The sequence below is a fragment of the Garra rufa genome, chromosome 24 (assembly GCF_049309525.1).
Source record: "Garra rufa chromosome 24, GarRuf1.0, whole genome shotgun sequence".
Classification (NCBI taxonomy): Eukaryota; Metazoa; Chordata; class Actinopteri; order Cypriniformes; family Cyprinidae; genus Garra; species Garra rufa.
The window spans coordinates 36,949,390-36,970,887 of NC_133384.1; the positions used below are offsets into that span (position 1 = coordinate 36,949,390).

Here is a 21,498-nt window from a genome sequence, read left to right on the forward strand (position 1 = left end):
GACAACATAACCTGTGCATTATTTGTTTTGTATTGCTTTCTACCTTCTCCTCTCCAAAACTCGTTTTTTTTTTTTTTTTAATTCAGGCAATTATATATTTTTAAAAATATTATTAAATAAAGCAAAGCCGTTAAAACAGCGCTCTTCACTCATTTTATTTTGGTACCATGAATGGTCCGCACTTACAAAACATTCTTCTTTTTAGCGTTTATTTTACATTAATAGCAATGGGATAAAACACAGGTGTGGGGTTTTAGCAGCTAATCTGTTAGTTATTGATATAAAATAAACGCTAAAAACTCTGTTTTGTGAGTGTTCCATGGTCTCATATAGCCTACTATGAGAAATAAAGTTTAATAAATGCAATACAATGCATTTGGCGGGGCCACAAATCCGTAAGTACAGTTTAAAACCCGTGGGAACGGATTGCGAAAGCGTGCGCACGGATTATGAATTTGTCGGTACGGATTCAAAATCCGAGGGTACGGTTTACAAAATCTGAGCGCACGGATTGGAAATTCGTGGGTACGGTTTGTTAATCCGTGGGCACGATTTATTAAACCGAGGGAACAGTTTAAGAATTCGTGGGTACGGTTTATAAACTGAGGGAACGAATTGCAAAACCGTCCCCACGGATTAATTATTTTTCTTCAACAGGTGACGTAAGGGGCTCCGTAGTACGCAGATAAACGACTTCAAAATTCGTTTTCCACACGTGGGCGGTCACGAGACGCCCCTTTACGCCGATTGGTCAACCAAATCTAGACAGGTGACGCCATTCATTGTTCCTTCAACAAAATAAAAGACCATTATTTATTTATTTTCATTCTTTTTTAATTGCAGTCTTTAAAACAAGTAACATATAAGGACAATAACATTAATTGCATCAAAATATAATAAAATAAGACACTTAAAAATAATAAAATAGAAACAATAAGAAAATCACATGTTGGTTACAAATTATTCAAACAAAACATCTTAAGCTTTCAAATAATTTAAAGCTTGTGCCACGTTGTTTATTGTAAGATGTAAAAATAAGATGATATATAAATATATATATATATATATATATATATATATATATATATATATATATATTCAACAAAATGATGGCTTTCGTCTGTTCAACCCAACTCGTTTCACAGAAATATTTATTTCACAAATATTAGGCTAATCTGCACCCAGCATGTTTTATTTTGCTGAATTATTTTTAATATGAGTATCTGCGGTACCCAGACAGCGCAAAGAATAACAGATCAGTGTTCAGTCAAGTGTAAATGCACACAGCAGTCATAACTTTTCTTTTAGAGATTATGCTCAGTTTTGGACAAGCGATGGTAAGGGCAAATATTATGCAAATAGGCTGAAGGTACCGAGTGTGGATAATTTAATTTTTACTGCACTGTATATCAGCCACGAACGTTTAATTTCGCCAGGATTTAAGTTAAGTGTGCACAGCCTTGATGCTTAAGCAAAATGTTGATATCAGCTAGATAAAAAAAAATAACGCTTGGGCTTGAAAAGTCGGTGTTACACGGTGTTCGGCCATCCACCGATTAAATTAATTGTCCACCCCCCCCCCCCCCCCTTACTTTTTTATAGAAATGTTATAAATAATTTTTTTTATAGAAATAAGATCACTGTAGTTATACAATACAATCGTCCGCTTCATACAGCACGAACAACAGCAAGAGATGAGTGATTCAGCGAGATGACTGACACGACGATAGATAGATAGATAGATAGATAGATAGATAGATAGATAGATAGATAGATAGATAGATAGATAGATAGATAGATAGATAGATAGATAACATATATCTGGTGAGCACATTATTGGCTTCTTCCAATACATTTGGTTGTCAAGTAAATTTTTTTTTTTTTATTATAGATTTAAAAATTTACTAGTTGGTGATCCGGTGTAAATATAGCCTATAATACGTATAAAATTAGTTGTTGTTTTTTTTTCAATTTTTTTTTTTTTACTCTAGCCTAATATTTTATTTCCCAGGGCTCACAGTAGGTGACAAATTAAGTGTCATTGATTAGCTATTGATCAACATTTAAGCATGTAGGCTGTGCACATTTAAATCTCAGCAAAATAAAATGTTGTGGCTATATCGGTATATGTATATTACCCACAGGCACCTATATTTTTTCTTAATTAACAAAAGTTCACTTTGCGCTCTTGTGCTTCTGCCTCCGCTCTGGTCGTGTCAATCATCTTGTTGGATCACTCATATCGTGCGCTGTAGCTCGTGCTGTATAAGAAGCAGACAGTGGTCCCGCTGAACTACCTTGATATTATTTATATAAAAATTATTTCTATATAATATTTTAATTAAAAAAAAGACGGTGGGGCGGTGGGCAAGTAATTTAATCGTTAAATAATTCATCAAAATAAAACATGCTGGGTGCAGATTAATATTTGTGAAATAAATATTTGTGAAACGAACAGAAGAAAGCCCAGTCAGAGGACTATCATCTTGTTGACTCTCATTTTAAGAGTATGCAATAGTTAAAATAATCAAGAAATAACGCTACAGAAGCTGCAAATTATTTTAAAGCCGTAAATCTTGTTTGAATAACTTGTAACTATACACCTTGTGTAAACGTGATTTTCTTTTTGCTTTTCCAATTTTATTATTATTATAATATTTTAGTTATACTGTATTATATTTTGATGTAATTAATGTTATTGCACTGGTATGTTTGTTGTTTTAAAGACTGCAAAAGAATGAAAATAAATAAATAATGGTCTTTTATTTTGTTGAACGAACAGTGAATGGCGTCACAGGTCCAGATTCGGTTGACCAATCGGCATAAAGGGGCGTCTCGTGACCGCCCACATGTGAAAAACGAATTTTGAAGTCGTTTATCCGTTTTCTCCCCATGAACCAAAAAACGAAAAATCGAGCCAAAATCTAATTTTTTCCTTTTCTGAACAAATGAAAAAACGAATAAATGAGCCGTTTTCCTATTTCTGGTTATTTCGTTTCAAATTGAAAATGAAATGAACAAAACGTACACGGACCCTGTGGCCTCCTGGGATTGAAAAGTGTGCATCAGATGAACACTTCAGAATCTGGGCTGAAGCAGTAGGACATCCGGGGATTTCTCGCCTACTCTTTTATGAATACTGAGGTTTCGAACGTACTTCTTTCTTCACGTCCTCATTTTCCTTACTATATAGTAGGTAAGTAGGCATATTCGAACGCACTTTAAGTAGACGTTCGTCCGAATCTCGCGGGAATTAGTGCATTCGCCTACTCATTCTCGCCTACTCTTTTATGAATACTTAAGATTCAAACATACTTATTCACTCGCCTACTGCTTTTTGCCTACTATATAGTATGGAAGTATGCGGTTTCGAACGCAGCCATTATGTTTAAATCATGCGACATGACTCCCAATCAAACTCAGTTGATTCAGTGATTGACAGAGACATGTGTGATGATCCTCATCAGAATCACTAAAGCTGCCAATGCAAATCTGATTTACACCTCAAACTCACAGTTTCACTGTTTGATTGGTTCAACGCTCTGAACTGGAACAGTTTCACTTCTGCTCTAGTGATGGGTCGTTCGTGAACGATTCGTTCATTTTGAACGAATCTTTAATGTGACTCGGAAAGAACGAGTCGTCTTGGGGAGTGATTCATTCAGTCGCGCATGCGCAATTGCGCAACTATGAACGAAGGACTCAAACCCGAGGACTCGAGAGATGAACGAATCAATTCTGTTTCCGGCTCAGACTGCATAGGTTAAGCGTATGGGGCTGTCACGTGATGAACGAACGACTCAAACCCGAGGACTCGAGAAATGAACGAATCAATTCTGTTTCCGGCTCAGACTGCATAGGTTAAGCGTATGGGGCTGTCACGTGATGAACGAATGACTCAAACCCGATGACTCGAGAGATGAACTAATCAATTCTGTTTCCGGCTCAGATCGCGTTAGTTAAGTTAATAGGTGCGTTCGACTTCATGCGGCGCCGAAAGAAATCGGCTGCCGCCTTACAAAACAATGCATTCTGGTAAGATCATTTGTCCGACTTTGATCGGCGCTGCAGCCGCCTTTCCATCACGTGTGCCATCAAAGTAACGTGAGAGCAAAACGAGAGCAGCCGCAGAGGTCAGGCGCTGCAGCTGCTTAAAACCGGCTGCGAAAGCCTTGATGACGACACACTTTATTCTCATTGGTCAGATTATGTGATGACAAGCACGAAGTGTGCTGCGTGTTTTTCTTAAAAAAGTTAATGTGTGTAATCAATCTTTATATCGAATATCTGATATTCAAACAAAACATTAATGATGAAAATGAAGATTAGGCGATATGGTAAATATATATTTTTATATATTTTAACTGGTCAACCAGGCCGTTTTTTAATGGATGTTGTGAGAGGCTTCACTACACTGAATAAACTGCTTATAAAAATTGAAAAATGTACTATAGCTAACTACAAAACCAAGATACAAATAATAAACGTCATATTGCATTACATTAAAGTAACTCACATACTTGATATGATCAACAAAAAAGCAAAACGATTGTAGCCTAGAATAAATGATAGGGTAACTTTTTTCTTTTATTTATTTATCTTATGTAGTTTCATTTCTTCTTTTTCTTTATTCCTTTTTTTTGTGTATGTTTGGAATACAGTTTAATCCTCTATAAGTGTCCGACTTGACTGCCGTCTCTTTACTCCTCCCCCGACTGCAAGCGGCTGCTCTCGCCAGCCGGCGGCAGGCTAGTGTAGTGCATCTGTGCGTTCGACTTCATGCAGCGCTGCGCAGACCGATCGGCGGCTGACTTGAAGTAGTGCATGCCGGTTAGAAATTTTGTCCGACTTGAACCGGCGCCGACGCCACGTGATGTTCACGTGCGGCATCAAAGTAACGCGGGAGCGTTTCGAGAACAGCCGGCTTGCTCAGCCAGAGCAGCGTTTCAGAAGGGACTGCGCCAGGCTGTGATGACGTCACAGCTTCTCATGATTGGCCACATTCACCACATGACGATGATCACGCGTGTTTCGTGCATAACAAATCAATTTGCATGCCATTTCGTAAATAGTTTACGATCTTTTGACTGCAGTACATTTTATTCCCTTAAATTCTTTATATTGGATTTGTGCATAAGTTTATTATTGAACTTTTTTCATACAGACCACTTATAGTATTCAGCTGCATATTTAAGTAATATTTTTTATGGAATAACTAAAATGTCACAGACATTTAATGTAACGTGTTCAACACTGATTGATGCTGAAATCTGTAGTTGCTGCTTCACTTGCATGTGCTGCATTTCTTCCAACAAAAAAGGTATTTCTATAGCTTCCAGTTCATCTGCAATAAAGTAGGCAAACGCCACGTGACCTGCCATGTTTGAGGAAGCAACGAGATCCCCAACTTGTCCGACTTGACGGCTCCGTTTTCAGCTCCTCCCCGACTGCTTTCGGCTAATCTCGCCGATCGGTCTGCGCAGCGCAGCATGAGCTCGAACACACCTAATATGGGGCTGTCACGTGATGAACGGACGACTCAACCCGGACAGATAGAGGTGAGGGAGCTAATCATAGACCCAGGTAAACAATGAATTATTCTTTTCTGTTTCTAATAGCATTATAGTTTTGTCTTGTTTGTAGTGTGATGAACGTTTGTATAAGCAGTACATATGTTATGGAAGTAAAACATAGCTTTTTAATTATATTTTGGTAAAATGAACGAAATGACTCGAAAAAAGATTCGTTCATTTTGCTGAACGAGACTCAAAGATCCGAGTGGGTAAAATGATCCGAACTTCCCATCACTATTCTGCTCATGGAGTGATGAGACAGTTATGAAATTTGAGCAGTAGTTTCATAAGATTACAGCTTATAAATTAATGTAATGAGAGATGGATACTTTTGACTAGAAATTGATGAATAAACTATTCTAGCAGCAAAATCTTTATGTCCTGCTAATGCTTTCTGGAATATACATTCATAATTAGAAAGAAGAAAAAATAGTGCCTTTATAAAAATATGCACTGAAAAATATAATCGATTGAAAAATGAGTGAGTGGAGATAGAAGAGATAAACCACAAAATATCTAAAAAATTATCATTATATCTAAATTTCAATAATCTTAAAAAAATAAACAATAAAAATTAAGGATGGACCTCAACAAAATTGGTATTAGGATTTGTGTTTCTATAATGCTGTGTGTGAGTGATAGTGTTTGAGCAGCTGCAGTATCAGTTCAGTCACTGTGACTCTGACTGACGGAGGTTTTTGTATGACTCTTTATCACTGTGTGAACACACCACTACCACTGCTGTGGAAACTCTGACAGTAATAATGTCCAGCATCTTCAGTCTGGACTCCACTGATGGTCAGAGTGAAATCACTGTTAGATCCACTGCCACTGAATCTAGATGGAGTTCCTGACTGGAGACGGTTTGCATAATATATCAGGAGTTTAGGAGCTTCTCCAGGTTTCTGTAAGTACCAGCTGAAATAATAAACACCGCCGTAATATACATCTTTGCTGGTTCTACAGGTGATTCTGACAGTTTCTCCTGGTTGAGCTGCTGTCATTGAGGGACTCTGAGTGACGGTGATCTGTCCTCTACACTCTGAAACACATAACAAGAAGAAAATCAACTCCAAACTTTGACAATATACTTGAAGAAATGAATTGATATCAAACTTGTGCTCCACAAACCTTGAGCAAACGCTGTGAGAGTCCAGATGAAGATGATGATGAAGGTCATGTTGATGAAGATTGTTGTGTGTGTCAGTGATGAAGTGTTAAACTCACAGCACTATAAACACTCTCAGAGCACTGAAGCATCTGATCAATATGCAAACACACTCCAGATCATTTACCTGAAGACAGTCACTCATTAACAGACACAATACAACTGTTAAATTAGTCTTTCACTATTATATCTTCTAACACCAAAGGTGTTAAAAATTATATTATGTCATTCACTACTGAATACATCTACAAAACCAACTTAGCATGTTATGCTGACTCTCTCATATTAGACTATGTTGAAATATTGAGAATAATTTTGACAGATAGAAAGAAGACTATTAATTCCTAAAATCTGTCAAATCCATGGATGTTCCTGCAGGTTTTAACAGACATGAGGATCATCACACGTGTCTCTGTCAGTCACTGAATCAACTGAGTTTGTGCCATGTCACACGATAAACCATTTTTTAAAATAAATTCAGGTTCGTGCTGTAGTAATAATAAAACGTATCAAGTAAATGAAATTAATTTCTGCTGTGAGTTGTTTGTTGGAGACTCGTGCAGAAATGACAAATATTAACATTAAATACATTATTTTCCCTCATCAAACACTCAACTGATATTAGTTTGTATCTTTGATTCACCCTCAGCAGCATCAAATTGCATAAATCAATTAATCATTAAAAAAATAACTGACTTCATTTCCCTTTATTGTGACTTTTTTTACACATTTTTTTTTACAAAAAAAGGTATAAAGTTCATCTCACAGTTATATATTTATTACTCTGTGGTGGAAACAGGGTTGAATTTGTTGTTTCTTCTGACTTGGTCTTTATCAGTGATCAGTCATCTCCTTTTACAGTTTGATGAGCTCATGTGACACTGTTTGGCACATTTAAAGTGGAATAATGGCTTCTGTTTTATGTACTATTTAAAAAAATGCTTTGTCTTCTGTGAATATTGGACACTAACAATAAGAAGCTGCTCACTGTGATTCACTGATGATTGATTTGTCTGAATCTTAATTATTATAGATGAGCTGTATCACTCATATTGGCTGAGGTCTCAGGTTAAGATGGAGCTGTGATAGTGCTTGTATCTGAAGAATCTGCAGACACAATCATGAATTTTACGCTATAAATTGTCATTTAGTAGATCTGCAAGGCCACTTTATTACCTCTTGATTTTGACTTTTATCATGTTATGAAAATTAATGTTTGTTATTAATATTAAAAAGTTAGACAAACTGGCTCATGGTTGCTGTTGGTTCAGATTCTTAGTGTTCAAACTCAGTTTCACTGTTTGATTGGTTCAACGCTCTGAACTGGATCAGTTTCACTTCTGCTCATGGAGTGATGAGATGGTTATGGAGTTTGAGTGGTCGTTTCATAAGGCAAGTTTATCAGGATTGTAGTAGAATCTACAATTAAAAAGATAAACTACATCACTAGAATTAAAAAAAAAAACAGTTGTGTTTTGTAGTTTGATTTGACAAATTTGTTTGGTCTCTGTGTGTCAGTAGTGAGTGATAGTGTTTGAGCAGCTGCAGTATCAGTTCAGTCACTGTGACTCTGACTGACGGAGGTTTTTGTACGACTCTTTATCACTGTGTGAACACATATTTACTGTTGATGTAGTGGTAACTCTGACAGTAATAATGTCCAGCATCTTCAGTCTGGACTTCACTGATGGTCAGAGTGAAATCTTTTGCAGATGAACTTGTGCCACTGAATTTAGTTGGAATTTCACTGTAACGTTCTGTTGTTGTATATATCAGGAGTTTAGGAGCTTCTCCAGTTTTTTGTAAGTACCAACTTAAAAAGTATTGTGGTGCACTATATTCAGCCACATCACTGCTGGTTCTACAGTTGATTTTGACAGTTTCTCCTGGTTGAGCTGCTGTCATTGAGGGACTCTGAGTGACGGTGATCTGTCCTCTACACTCTGAAACACACAACAAGAAGAAAATCAACTCCAAACTTTGACAATATACTTGAAGAAATGAATTGATATCAAACTTGTGCTCCACAAACCTTGAGCAAACGCTGTGAGAGTCCAGATGAAGATGATGATGAAGGTCATGTTGATGAAGATTGTTGTGTGTGTCAGTGATGAAGTGTTAAACTCACAGCACTATAAACACTCTCAGAGCAATATGCAAATGAACTGATCCTGTATTTAAATGGGTTTTACGGTAGCCGAGAGAGGCCAACGCGCTGCAAACAAGAAAATACATGCAAACAGAAAAAACAACAACAAATTAAGAAAACATCTTCATCAGTTTGACAACACAGGCGCTGCAAATCCTCGCAACGCAAACACAAATAAGGAAACGCGCTGCAAATTCTCACAACACAACCAAACTCAGAAACGCGCTGCGAACACACAAACGCGCTGCATATAGCACGGTCCACAACGGAAATGTTTCAGGGGGACCTCAAAAAGTGACGAACCCATCTGGGACCTGATTATTTTTTCAGTGGCTGTTGGTCAGAGCAGAGGTGTTATCGGTGAACTATCGCCTTTTAGTGATAGTATAGTATCACTTAAAGGTGATAGTGATATAAATAATCAGGTAATATAGTGATATAAATAATCAGGTCCCAGATGAGTTCGTCACTTTTTGAGGTCCCCCTGAAACATTTCCGTTGTGGACCGTGCTATATGCAGCGCGTTTGTTAGTTTGCAGCGCCCTCGTGTGTTCGCAGCGCGTTTCTGAGTTTGGTTGTGTTGTGAGAATTTGCAGCGCCTGTGTTGTCAAACTGATGAAGATGTTTTCTTAATTTGTTGTTGTTTTTTCTGTTTGCATGTATTTTCTTGTTTGCAGCGCGTTGGCCTCTCTCGGCCACCGTAGGGTTTATATGTTTTTCAGCTCAGTTGGTTTGAGGGACCTTAAGAAAGGTCACTATAGTAAGCAGCTGAGACACACTCTTACTGACTGACTCACATGTGTGAACATTTTCATGCACAAATCATAATTTATCAATAAGTTTGAAAAAAAAAAACCCATAAAATTTACAACAAATTCAATCTATATGAACAGATACACCTTATGGCCTGATTAGCATTACATTTTAGTTCCATAAATGATTTGTCTTTTGCACTGACTTTTGATCTGAAATTATGAAAATAAAAAGTGACGTGACAAAGAAGTAAAATCTAAACTAAAATCACAGACTTTTCCCCCTAAAGAAGTCACTTAAGATGGATTAAATTGATCAAAACTACAGTAAAACTAATATTGAAAAATATTATTACAGTTTAAAATAAAAAATCCTGTGATTAAAGCTAAATCTTCAGCATCATTACTCCAGTCTTTAGTGTCACATGATCCTTCAGAAATCATTCTAATATACTGATTTGCTGCTCAAAAAACATTTAGGATTAATATCAATGTTACAAACGGTTGTGCTGCTTCAAAATTTTGTGGAAACTGATAGAATTTATTTTTCAGGATTCACAGATGAATAGAAAGTTCAAAAGAACATTGTAAATGTCTTTTGATCATTTTAATTGGTCTTTGCTGAATGAATATTACTTTGTTTCAAAAGACAAAAAATTACTGCCAATACACAAATGTAATATATGATATATATTTCTCTATATTAAAAGTGATATTCTCATATGTTACATCAGGTGATACATAATTTCCACTAGTACATTCTCTGGGTAGATGATGGCGTATATTTATAACATGTATTAAAAGCAAAAGCTATGTATGTCCATATGTCATCATTGTCATTATCTATGTAATAATAAATGAACACATGAATCTTTAACACAAAACCAGTCTTTAGTAGCACTGGTATATTTTCAGCAATAGCCAACATTACATTGTATTGTCATTATCAATTTTTCTTTTATGCCAAAAATCATCAGGATATTAAGTAAAGATCATGTTCCATGAAGATATTTTGTAAATTTTATGCCATAAATATATAACTTTATTTTTCAATAGTAATATGCATTGCTAAGAACTTCATTTGGATTTTATCAATATTTCGATTTTTTTTTTTTTTTTTTTTTTTTTTTTTTTTGCAAACCTCAGATTCCAGATTTTCAAACAGTTGTTTCTCAACCAAATATTGATGTATAAATCTCAATTTAATTTTTTTTTACCCTTATGACTGGTTTTGTGGTCCACGGTCACATACATACAAAAAGTATGTATTTTTACATTTTTATAATACATATTTTTTAAATCTTTCATATTTGCTTATATAATATCAACATACATTGATGGTTTTTAGGATGGCCTAGAAATGTTTTACACATACATAAATACAAATGTGTGTGTGTGATAGATATAAATGTATGATGTTAATATAGTAAATAGTTCCAGTTTATAATAAATTTCATATGTTTTACCTCATATGACAAAATATTTAATATATGAGAATTTATCTTTGTATGGGGTATCTCAGTCTTTTCAACATTAGTGTACAGTAGGCTAACTAAGACCAACTGCAGGTTTCACAATCGATGGTAGAAACTGAGGCAAACCTTGCTAATAATAGATTCTTATGATTTTTTGTGTAATTTTGAGCCAAACTCAAAAACGACATTGAGCAATTTCAGTGAGACCTACACTCTGGAAAATACTTATGATGCATTGTAATAGTTGAGAACAGCTGCATTTAGCAGTAAATGTGAACTGAAGCTCTTTGGGTTTGAACATGGTCACTGGAGACGGAGCTGCTCTATTCTGAGACGATCAGAATCACTAAAGCTGCCAATGCAAATCTGATTTACACCTCAAACTCACAGTTTCACTGTTTGATTGGTTCAACGCTCTGAACTGAAACAGTTTCACTTCTGCTCATGGAGTGATGAGACAGTTATGGAGTTTGAGTGGTAGTTTCATATGACAAGTTTTTTTTGTTTAATTTGATTTCAATTCATCTTAGAATCAAAGCATAGTTGAGTCAAACAGTCTGTCACAGCATAGATCACATTAGCCTATAATAGAGCTGATTTGACTCCTAACTCAGTTTTGAGCACATGTGTAGTTCCTGTGTTTGGTCTCTGTGTGTCAGTAGTGAGTGATAGTGTTTGAGCAGCTGCAGTATCAGTTCAGTCACTGTGACTCTGACTGATGGAGGTTTTTGTACGACTCTTTATCACTGTGTGAACACATAGTCACTGTTGATTTCATGAAGACTCTGACAGTAATAATGTCCAGCATCTTCAGTCTGGACTCCACTGATGGTCAGAGTGAAATCTTTTCCATGATCTTCTCCATCCCCACTGAATCGACTGAAACTGTCATCTTCGAGATGATTTACACCATAAATGATGAGTTTAGGAGTTTCTCCAGGTTTCTGCTGATACCAAGCTAAACCATAGCCAAATATCCCAGGATCAGTTTTGCACTCTATAGTGACGTTTTGTCCTTCAGAAACAGTCAGAAGTTCAGGCTGAGTCACAGTGATTCCTCTGGATGCTGCTGACAACAACATTATATGTGTTTAATCAAATGAAATGAATATTAAAGAGTCAAAAATGAGCATCTTTCACTTCTGTTACCTGGAATAAAAGCTGTCAGAATCCAGATGAAGCTGCTGAAGAGATTCATTGTGTTTGTTGGTTTTGTACCGCGGTAAACAGCAGTGTGTTATAAAGTGTTTGAGTCTGAACGCTATAAACACTCGGAGCGCTGAAGCATGAGCCGATGCAAAGTGACTCTCTGTGGAAAAACCCTCCTGGAGGAAAACAGACATGAAAATGCCCACATATAGAGAAAAACTGAGCCTTTAAATGTGTTTCAGTCTCATGATCCAATGGTGTGTGTTTTCACTTTATGTTTTAGTTAATTTTGATATTTATTTTTCTTTCTGTGTGAATCTCTGGTTCAGACTACAGGCTTTCTGATGGTTCAGTGACAGAGTTGAATCATTCAGAGAAACAAGTTTGTCACTGAACTTCATGAGAGGGCAAAAGTCATTCCAGAGGTCACAGGTCATCAAAACCTATTAAAATTGCTTTGAGAAATATATTTGATTTTTAGAAACCCCCCAAAAAAATTGTAAAAAAATGTGATCAATAGTCTTTGTGATTATATTATTTATTTATATTTAATTCCTTGTTTAGAGACATTTATAAATGATGAGGCTGTTTTTGTGAAAGTCACTTTAGTCCATTAATCCATGTCTGATGTTGAGAAGAGCTGATGTTGAGTCTCATATCAGTGTGTGTGAGTGTCCTTCTCTCTTTCTCTGCTGGAGTTTGTTTATTTGAGTGTGACGGAGGTTTTTGTACGACGCTTTCACTAGAATGAAGCACTGTGGTGGACTTTTGGTGGAGGAACTAAACTGACGATCGGTAAGTCTCTCTAATTCTATCATTAAAATGTACTGTTTTATTTTTTTTTTTAAGCATTTAGCAACAAGATTAAAAAATATAAAATATGGTGAAGTGAAAAAATATCAATTGCAATATATTTGAGATGAATTTAACCATTTCATCAATTAAAATTCTTTTTCTTATTCTAATTCTGTTCTAAAAAATACTTGCCCTTTTAGACTCATTCTCTATTAATTTAATTACTGCAAAAAAACTATAACACTAGCTTCTCTATCTATCTATTTCAAGGTCTCTAACAGTAGCTTGCTTTTTTTAAGATTTTTTAATTCTATTTTCTTTTTATTATAGAATTAAAAAAAACTTATGATACATGTACTCTATTTGACTAAATAAGATTCATCATAGCACTTGCATGTGATTTTCTCTTTTGTTGTTTTTGATTGCTTCCATTGACCTCTTTTGTAAGTCACTTTGGAAAAAAGTGTCTGCTAAATGTCTAAATGTAAATGTTAAAACTTAGCTTTTTTTCAAATGCATATTTATATTCAGTGTTATTTCATCATTTTTTTTTCCATTTCAAGGAACATTTCATATTGTATTGAATATTTAAATTTTACATGAGTAATTTCAGATGTTGTTATTCCTAACATTTCATTGATTTTTAATATATAGAGTGCAGTGTTTTCTGACATATTCAGTTGCATCTGGAAATACAACATTTTTCCACAATTACTGGTAAATTCAACAATTAAGAGTTTTTGAAATGCATGACACAAAATGTTGAATGATACGGACAAAATGATTCTAATTTTGTAGAAATTATCAGACAAAGAGAGAAAAATAGAATAATCATTTGAACATTTAGAGATTCACAATAATAAATGTTCTCAAAATACAATATTTAAATTACTTTTTCAAATAGATAGATCAATTTGCATGTGTACATTTTTTTTAATCAACTTGAGATTAAACTGTATCTTATTTAGAAAATCTCAAATTATTATAAGATTGTCTGCTTGAGAGAACTGATTAATATTTAGAAGTACATGATCCATTTAATAGTAGTGAATATTGATTTAACTGAGAATGTTTTCAGTCTGAGTTTAGTATAGGCTATGAATGACAGCAGTGATGTGGAATTACAGTAAAGATGAACTGATGGTGATTTTGACAGCATTAGCACGTCTGCTCCAGTGAAGATTGTAGCTGCAGATGTGAATAATTGAGTTTTGTGTGTGTTTGTGTGTTTCAGCTGGTCCTGCAGTGAAGCCCTCCGTGTCTCTGCTGCCTCCCTCTTCTCTGCAGATCTCTGGAGACTCAGCCGCACTGCTCTGTCTGCTCAGCTCTTACTCTCCACAGGGGGCGCAGGTGAGCTGGATGCTGGACGGGTCAAAGGTCACCGAGGGGGTTCAGACCAGCGCAGAGAGCGAGCGGGACGGACGATACAGCCGCAGCAGTGTCCTAAGCGTCAAAAAAGCTCTCTGGGAACGCACAGAGCGCTTCGTCTGCAGAGTAACACATGACGGAGATGATCAAGAGGCCTCGTTCCTCAAGAGCTCCGAGTGCTGATGTTTCTCCAGTGAAGAGCAGCAGGATTCACAGCAGTCACGTGATTTACAGCTCAATACTGAAGCAGTCTTTCAATGTGCTGCCATTGATGTTCATTCAATAAAGCTTCTGAACGCCTTCCATTTGTGTTTGACTGCATCATTGATCAGTGTGTCGTTCCTTCACTAAAGTTTGAGCTGCTGTTGATGGATTGTAATAGTTGAGAACAGCTGCATTTAGCAGTTTATTTCAAGTTTCAAGTTTATTTATTTGTATAGCGCTTTTTACAATACAAATTGTTGCAGAGCAGCTGTACAAAAGTTTTTGGCTACTACAATATATTTAGTAGCTTATTAGTGGTGAATACTGTATGTTGAGTCGATGTACATATGATATAAATGTTAAAATCAGTAACTGTGTAATCAAAACAGATGATGAACACTAATTGGAATGGTTATGTGCTGTAATCAACTTGTAGGAAAATTATGTAGTGCTGTATGTTGTTTCAAGGCTGGCATCATCTGCGGTCCTCTGAGGGGTTGGCATCATCTCTTCTTCTGAATCCAGGCAGAGACAGAGAAACAAAGAAATAATTAGCGTAGCTGCTGTTCCAACTTCCGACCAAACAAAAATGATGGTTTAGCCCAAGCTAAAGAATATTAATGTGCATTTGATCAGATGTAACTGAAATTACAACGTTGAAATAAATGTGAACTGAAGCTCTTGGGGTTTGAACATGGTCACTGGAGACGGAGCTGCTCTATTCTGAGACGATCAGAATCACTAAAGCTGCCAATGCAAATCTGATTTACACCTCAAACTCACAGTTTCACTGTTTGATTGGTTCAACGCTCTGAACTGGAACAGTGTCACTTCTGCTCATGGAGTGATGAGACAGTTATGAAGTTTGAGTGGTAGTTTCATAAGGCCAGTTTATCATGATTGTAGTAGAATCTAAAAAAACAAAACATCACAAGAACTGAGAAAAATGCTGTTTTTTTTGTATGATTTGACAAGTTTGTCTTAGAATCAGAACATGTCTGAATATACATCTGTCACAGGACAGATCACAGTCTAATAGAGCTGATTTGACTCCTAACTCAGTTTTGAGCTCATGTGTAGTTCCTGTGTTTGGTCTCTGTGTGTCAGTAGTGAGTGATAGTGTTTGAGCAGCTGCAGTATCAGTTCAGTCTGACGGAGGTTTTTGTACGACTCTTTATCACTGTGTGAACACACTTTTACTGCTGATTTCATGGTAACTCTGACAGTAATAATGTCCAGCATCTTCAGTCTGGACTCCACTGATGGTCAGAGTGAAATCACTGTTAGATCCACTGCCACTGAATCTAGATGGAGTTCCTGACTGGAGAAAGTTAGCCCAATAAATCAGGAGTTTAGGAGCTTCTCCAGGTTTCTGTAAGTACCAGGCTAAATAGTTTAACACAGCAAGTCTGTGCACATCTTTGCTGGTTTTACAGTTGATTTTGACAGTTTCTCCTGGTTGAGCTGCTGTCATTGAGGGACTCTGAGTGACGGTGATCTGTCCTCTACACTCTGAAACACACAACAAGAAGAAAATCAACTCCAAACTTTGACAATATACTTGAAGAAATGAATTGATATCAAACTTGTGCTCCACAAACCTTGAGCAAACGCTGTGAGAGTCCAGATGAAGATGATGATGAAGGTCATGTTGATGAAGATTGTTGTGTGTGTCAGTGATGAAGTGTTAAACTCACAGCACTATAAACACTCTCAGAGCACTGAAGCATCTGGTCAATATGCAAACACACTCCAGATCATTTACCTGAAGACAGCCACTCATTAACAGACACAAATTACTGAAATAAGAAATTAATCTTTTTCATAATATAATGTCTTCTAATAGCCAACAAATTATAAATGATATGAAATCATTCACTTCTGAATAACTCTTCAAGACCAACTTTAGTATATTAACCTGACTCTCTCCTGTGAGACATTGAGAATATTTTTGACTGTAGTTGGATAGAAACATGACTGTTAATTCTTAAATTTTATGCTAAATCCATGTATGTTCCTGCAGGTTTTAACAGACATGAGGATCATCACACATGTGTCTCTATTAGTCACTATTAATCACTGAATTGTGAGTCACGCTACACATAATATAAACTTCTTATATATTCAGGTTCATGCTTTAGTAATAATGCAGACTGCATAAAGTACATTAATGATCATTTGTGCTGTGAGTGGATGTGTTTGTTGGAGACTCAGTTGATGTGTGTTTGTGCAGTTAGTGAAGCGTTCAGGAGGTTTTTGTTCAGCTGCTCTATTAGTTTGTATCACTGTGGTGGACTTTCGGCAGCGGCACCAAACTGGATGTTGGCAGTAAGTAAATCATCAGTTAATATTATTAATACAACTGACTGTTAAACACTTTATTGCTCTATAGAAATGATACACTTTTCTGATTATTTTTATATTTTAATTTTATTTTTAGTTCACATTGAATGTTTGGCAATCAACATTGTAAAGATGTTTTTTTTATTGTCATGGCATCTTTGTTTTCATCCAGTGAACTATAATCATTTCTGTTATTTCTTAATAACTAGATTAAGTTTTCAGAGCTTCAGCTCTTTTTTTCCCTCATTGATAGTTAAATTCTAAATGTTAAAAAGGTGCACTGAAATCAAATGTAGTGTTATGTCATTTTGGCACAACTCTGAATTTACCTGAAAATGTAAGACAGTAATTAAACATACATTTTCAGATTAGTATGTTGATTTGAGCAAACCCTGCAGATATTTTCAAACTGGAAATTATGGTTTAGTTGTATTTTTTGTTAATATTTTATTAGTAAATAATTTATAGTAGAGATGCTAGTCAAAAGTTAAAATTTTTAATTTTTAAAACAAATTTTTGTACTCAATTTTTCTCATGCTGCCATCAAAACTTGTAATGAATTCCTGCAGTAATTGTTTATTCATATCTGATCTTTGATGCTTTTAATAAAAGTGGCTAGTATTGAAGTTATTAATGAAAATGTCTCTTCCAGTCAATATAAGTTTTACCAAACTTTCATTGCTTTGTTGATCACAGTCTTCGTAAAATTTAATTCAGGTGACTTGCAGTTTAGTGATGCTAAAATGACTAATAAAAACTATCACTGTATTAATCGTTAATATATTTTTCTGAACCTGAAAGGAGTGAAATGCTTTGTTGTTGACTGAGTTGACTATTGTGTGTTTGTCAGGCGTCACTCGTCCTAAAGTGAGCGTCCTGCCGCCCTCCAGTGCAGAGATCTCCTCAAAGAAGACAGCGACACTGGTGTGTGTGGCCAACAAGGGCTTCCCGTCAGACTGGAGCCTGAGCTGGAAGGTGGACGGGAGCAGCAGGTCTCAGGAGAGCAGCGCTGGGCTCCTGGAGAAGGACGGTCTGTACAGCTGGAGCAGCAGCCTGACTCTCTCTGAGCAGGAGTGGATGGAGAGCGTCTCAGTGATCTGTGAGGCCACACGGAGCGGCCAGCCTGCGCTCACTGGACACCTGACCAGACATCAGTGTTCAGAGTAGATCTGCTGCTCTTCTCACTCATGTCTCACATGGAGACTAACAGCACATGAGCGACTCCTTCATTCTCCACATCCAGCTTCAGGCGCTCTCATCTGCATCTGCTCTGCTTTGTGTGTTTCTTACAAGACTATATGTGTGCTTTATCATCCACTCATTTTTATTACAACTCACTCAATAAATAAAATTGTAACTTTATATCTTTGTGCCCTTTTTTGTGTTTTTTAAATTTTTATTTTGGTCATTTATTGGATCAGAGTTTTAGCTTTTACAAATAAACTTAAATCAACGAACCATGAAAACACCTGCAGATTCATGTTGAAACGAGACCGTGTCCAAATTATGAACCTCACACAGATTTAGGTCAGTTTAATAAGGTAAAGAGTATTATTCATTAATTTACTTATTTAGCATGTGAAAAGCCCAATAAATGCTTTATAATTAATTTAATATTCATGAAAACCTGCTCTGTTGTGTGAGTGTTAGTGTTTGAGCAGCTGCAGTATCAGTTCAGTCACTGTGACTCTGACTGACGGAGGTTTTTGTACGACTCTTTATCACTGTGTGAACACATAACCACTGTGGTAACTCTGACAGTAATAATGTCCAGCATCTTCACTCTGGACTCCACTGATGGTCAGAGTGAAATCAGTCTTAGATCCACTGCCACTGAATCTAGATGGAGTTCCTGACTGGAGGACATTTGCTTTATAAATCAGGAGTTTAGGAGCTTCTCCAGGTTTCTGTAAGTACCAGTGTAGAGGCTGATTACCCCAACCCTGGTAAACTTCAGGGCTGGTTTTACAGGACATGGTAACTGTGTCTCCTGGTTGAACAGGTTTCTCTGCAGGCATCTGAGTGACTGTGACTCCAGCTGCTGATTCTACATCAAGAAAAATAGTAAACATTTACAATTATATATGTGATGAAGGACAATATTTTAGCACACATGATCAGTTAAATTAGAGTCTGTTTATTTCCTCACCTGTGAAACAGCAGCTAGTGAAGATCCAGATGAAGATGGTGATGAAGCTCATGGTTGCTGTTGGTTCAGATTCTCAGTGTTCAAACTCACAGAGATATAAAACCTCCTGAAGCTTGTGCTGCAATGCAAAATCTATGAAAATGAATGTGTCTAAAGCTCCATGCCCCTCACCGAGTGACAGTTGGATCACTAAGAAAAACGGAGGTCACAGGTCATCAGAACTTATTTAAAAATGCATGACCCTATTCAATTATGATGCCCTATGAAAATGTGATTAATACATGCATTTTATGAATAATTCTATTAAATTTGTATTTACTTTTATTTTTTATGAATTTTTGAATTACTAGTTTTCATTTAGAAGAACTTTTTAGGAGACCTATTTGTTCATTTGAGTGTGACGGAGGTTAAACTGGTGAATGAACTAATATTCACCATTCAATAAAGCTTCTTAACACCTTCCATTTGTGTTGGACTGCATCATTGATCAGTGTGTCGTTCCTTCACTAAAGTTTGAGCTGCTGTTGATGGATTGTAATAGTTGAGAACAGCTGCATTTAGCAGTAAATGTGAACTGAAGCTCTTGGGGTTTGAACATGGTCACTGGAGATGGAGCTGCTCTATTCTGAGACGATCAGAATCACTAAAGCTGCCAATGCAAATCTGATTTACACCTCAAACTCACAGTTTCACTGTTTGATTGGTTCAACGCTCTGAACTGGAACAGTTTCACTTCTGCTCATGGAGTGATGAGATGGTTATGGAGTTTGAGTGGTAGTTTCATAAGGACAGGTTTATCAGGGTTACATTTATGACTGTGTAAGGTATCTACAAAAAAAAAATACTGCAGTGTGATCTGACAGTTATGAAGTTTAAGTGGTAGTTTCATAAAGCAAGTTTATCAGGGATGGGTACATTATGATTGAATAACGTGCATCTACTAAAACATAAAATTAACTGAGATTAATTTTTTTATTTAATATAAATTCATCTCAAAATCATCAGAGCCTATTTAAATGATACATCAGTCACAGGACAGATCACAGTCTAATAGAGCTGATTTGACTCCTCAGTTTTGAGCACATGTGTAGTTCCTGTGTTTGGTCTCTGTGTGTCAGTAGTGAGTGATAGTGTTTGAGCAGCTGCTGTATCAGTTCAGACACTGTGACTCTGACTGACGGAGGTTTTTGTACGACTCTTTATCACTGTGTGAACACATAGTCACTGTTGATTTCATGAAGACTCTGACAGTAATAATGTCCAGCATCTTCAGTCTGGACTCCACTGATGGTCAGAGTGAAATCTGTTCCCTCAAATTCTCCATTCCCACTGAATCGACTGAAACTGTCATCTTCGAGACTATTTACCAAATAAATGATGAGTTTAGGAGTTTCTCCAGGTTTCTGCTGATACCAAGCTAAACCAGAGCCAAATATTCCAGGATCAGTTTTACACTCTATAGTGGCGTTTTGTCCTTCAGAAACAGTCAGAAGTTCAGGCTGAGTCACAGTGATTCCTCTGGATGCTGCTGACAACAACATTATATGTGTTTAATCAAATTAAATGAACATTAAAGAGTCAAAAATGAGCATCTTTCACTTCTGTTACCTGGAATAAAAGCTGTCAGAATCCAGATGAAGCTGCTGAAGAGATTCATTGTGTTTGTTGGTTTTGTACCGCGGTAAACAGCAGTGTGTTATAAAGTGTTTGAGTCTGAACGCTATAAACACTCGGAGCGCTGAAGCATGAGCCGATGCAAAGTGACTCTCTGTGGAAAAACCCTCCTGGAGGAAAACAGACATGAAAATGCCCACATATAGAGAAAAACTGAGCCTTTAAATGTGTTTCCGTCTCATGATCCAATGGTGTGTGTTTTCACTTTCTATATTTTAGTTATTTTTACATATCTTAATATGTAAAAAATAATAACAATAATAAACAAGTTTGTCACTGTGAACTTCATTAGAGGGCAAAAGTCATTCCAGAGGTCACAGGTCATCAAAACCTATTAAAATTGCTTTGAGAAATATATATGATTTTTTAGAAACCCAAAATAAAATGTGTAAAGAAAATGTGATCAATATTTTTTGTGATTATGTATTTAGATTTAATTCCTTGTTTAGAGACATTTGTAAATTATAAGGCTGTTTTTGTGAAAATCACTTTAGTCCAATAATCTATGTCTGATGTTGAGAAGAGCTGATGTTGAGTCTCATATCAGTGTGTGTGAGTGTCCTTCTCTCTTTCTCTGCTGGAGTTTGTGTTTATTTGAGTGTGACGGAGGTTTTTGTACGACGCTTTCACTAGAATGAAGCACTGTGGTACACTTTTGGTGGAGGAACTAAACTGACGATCGGTAAGTCTCTTTAATTC

General features: G+C 36.3%; 5 gene segments (V, D, J or C); 2 read left to right on the plus strand and 3 right to left on the minus strand.

Moving 5' to 3' along the window:
- Window positions 1-6,286: 6,286 nt before the first annotated feature.
- Window positions 6,287-6,753, minus strand: LOC141300969 (immunoglobulin kappa variable 1-8-like). The segment is given in 2 exon segments: window positions 6,287-6,615; window positions 6,705-6,753. Coding segments are annotated over 2 exon segments (378 nt in total).
- A 7,421-nt stretch (window positions 6,754-14,174) lies between these two features.
- On the plus strand, window positions 14,175-14,612 carry LOC141300352 (Ig lambda-3 chain C region-like). The segment is given in 2 exon segments: window positions 14,175-14,187; window positions 14,296-14,612. Coding segments are annotated over 2 exon segments (330 nt in total).
- Window positions 14,613-15,810: 1,198 nt separating this feature from the next.
- Window positions 15,811-16,283, minus strand: LOC141300521 (immunoglobulin kappa variable 4-1-like). The segment is given in 2 exon segments: window positions 15,811-16,145; window positions 16,235-16,283. Coding segments are annotated over 2 exon segments (384 nt in total).
- A 520-nt stretch (window positions 16,284-16,803) lies between these two features.
- On the plus strand, window positions 16,804-18,284 carry LOC141300353 (Ig lambda chain C region-like). The segment is given in 3 exon segments: window positions 16,804-16,818; window positions 16,910-16,961; window positions 17,827-18,284. Coding segments are annotated over 3 exon segments (384 nt in total).
- A 413-nt stretch (window positions 18,285-18,697) lies between these two features.
- On the minus strand, window positions 18,698-19,189 carry LOC141300524 (Ig kappa chain V region K29-213-like). The segment is given in 2 exon segments: window positions 18,698-19,023; window positions 19,126-19,189. Coding segments are annotated over 2 exon segments (378 nt in total).
- Window positions 19,190-21,498: the final 2,309 nt, after the last annotated feature.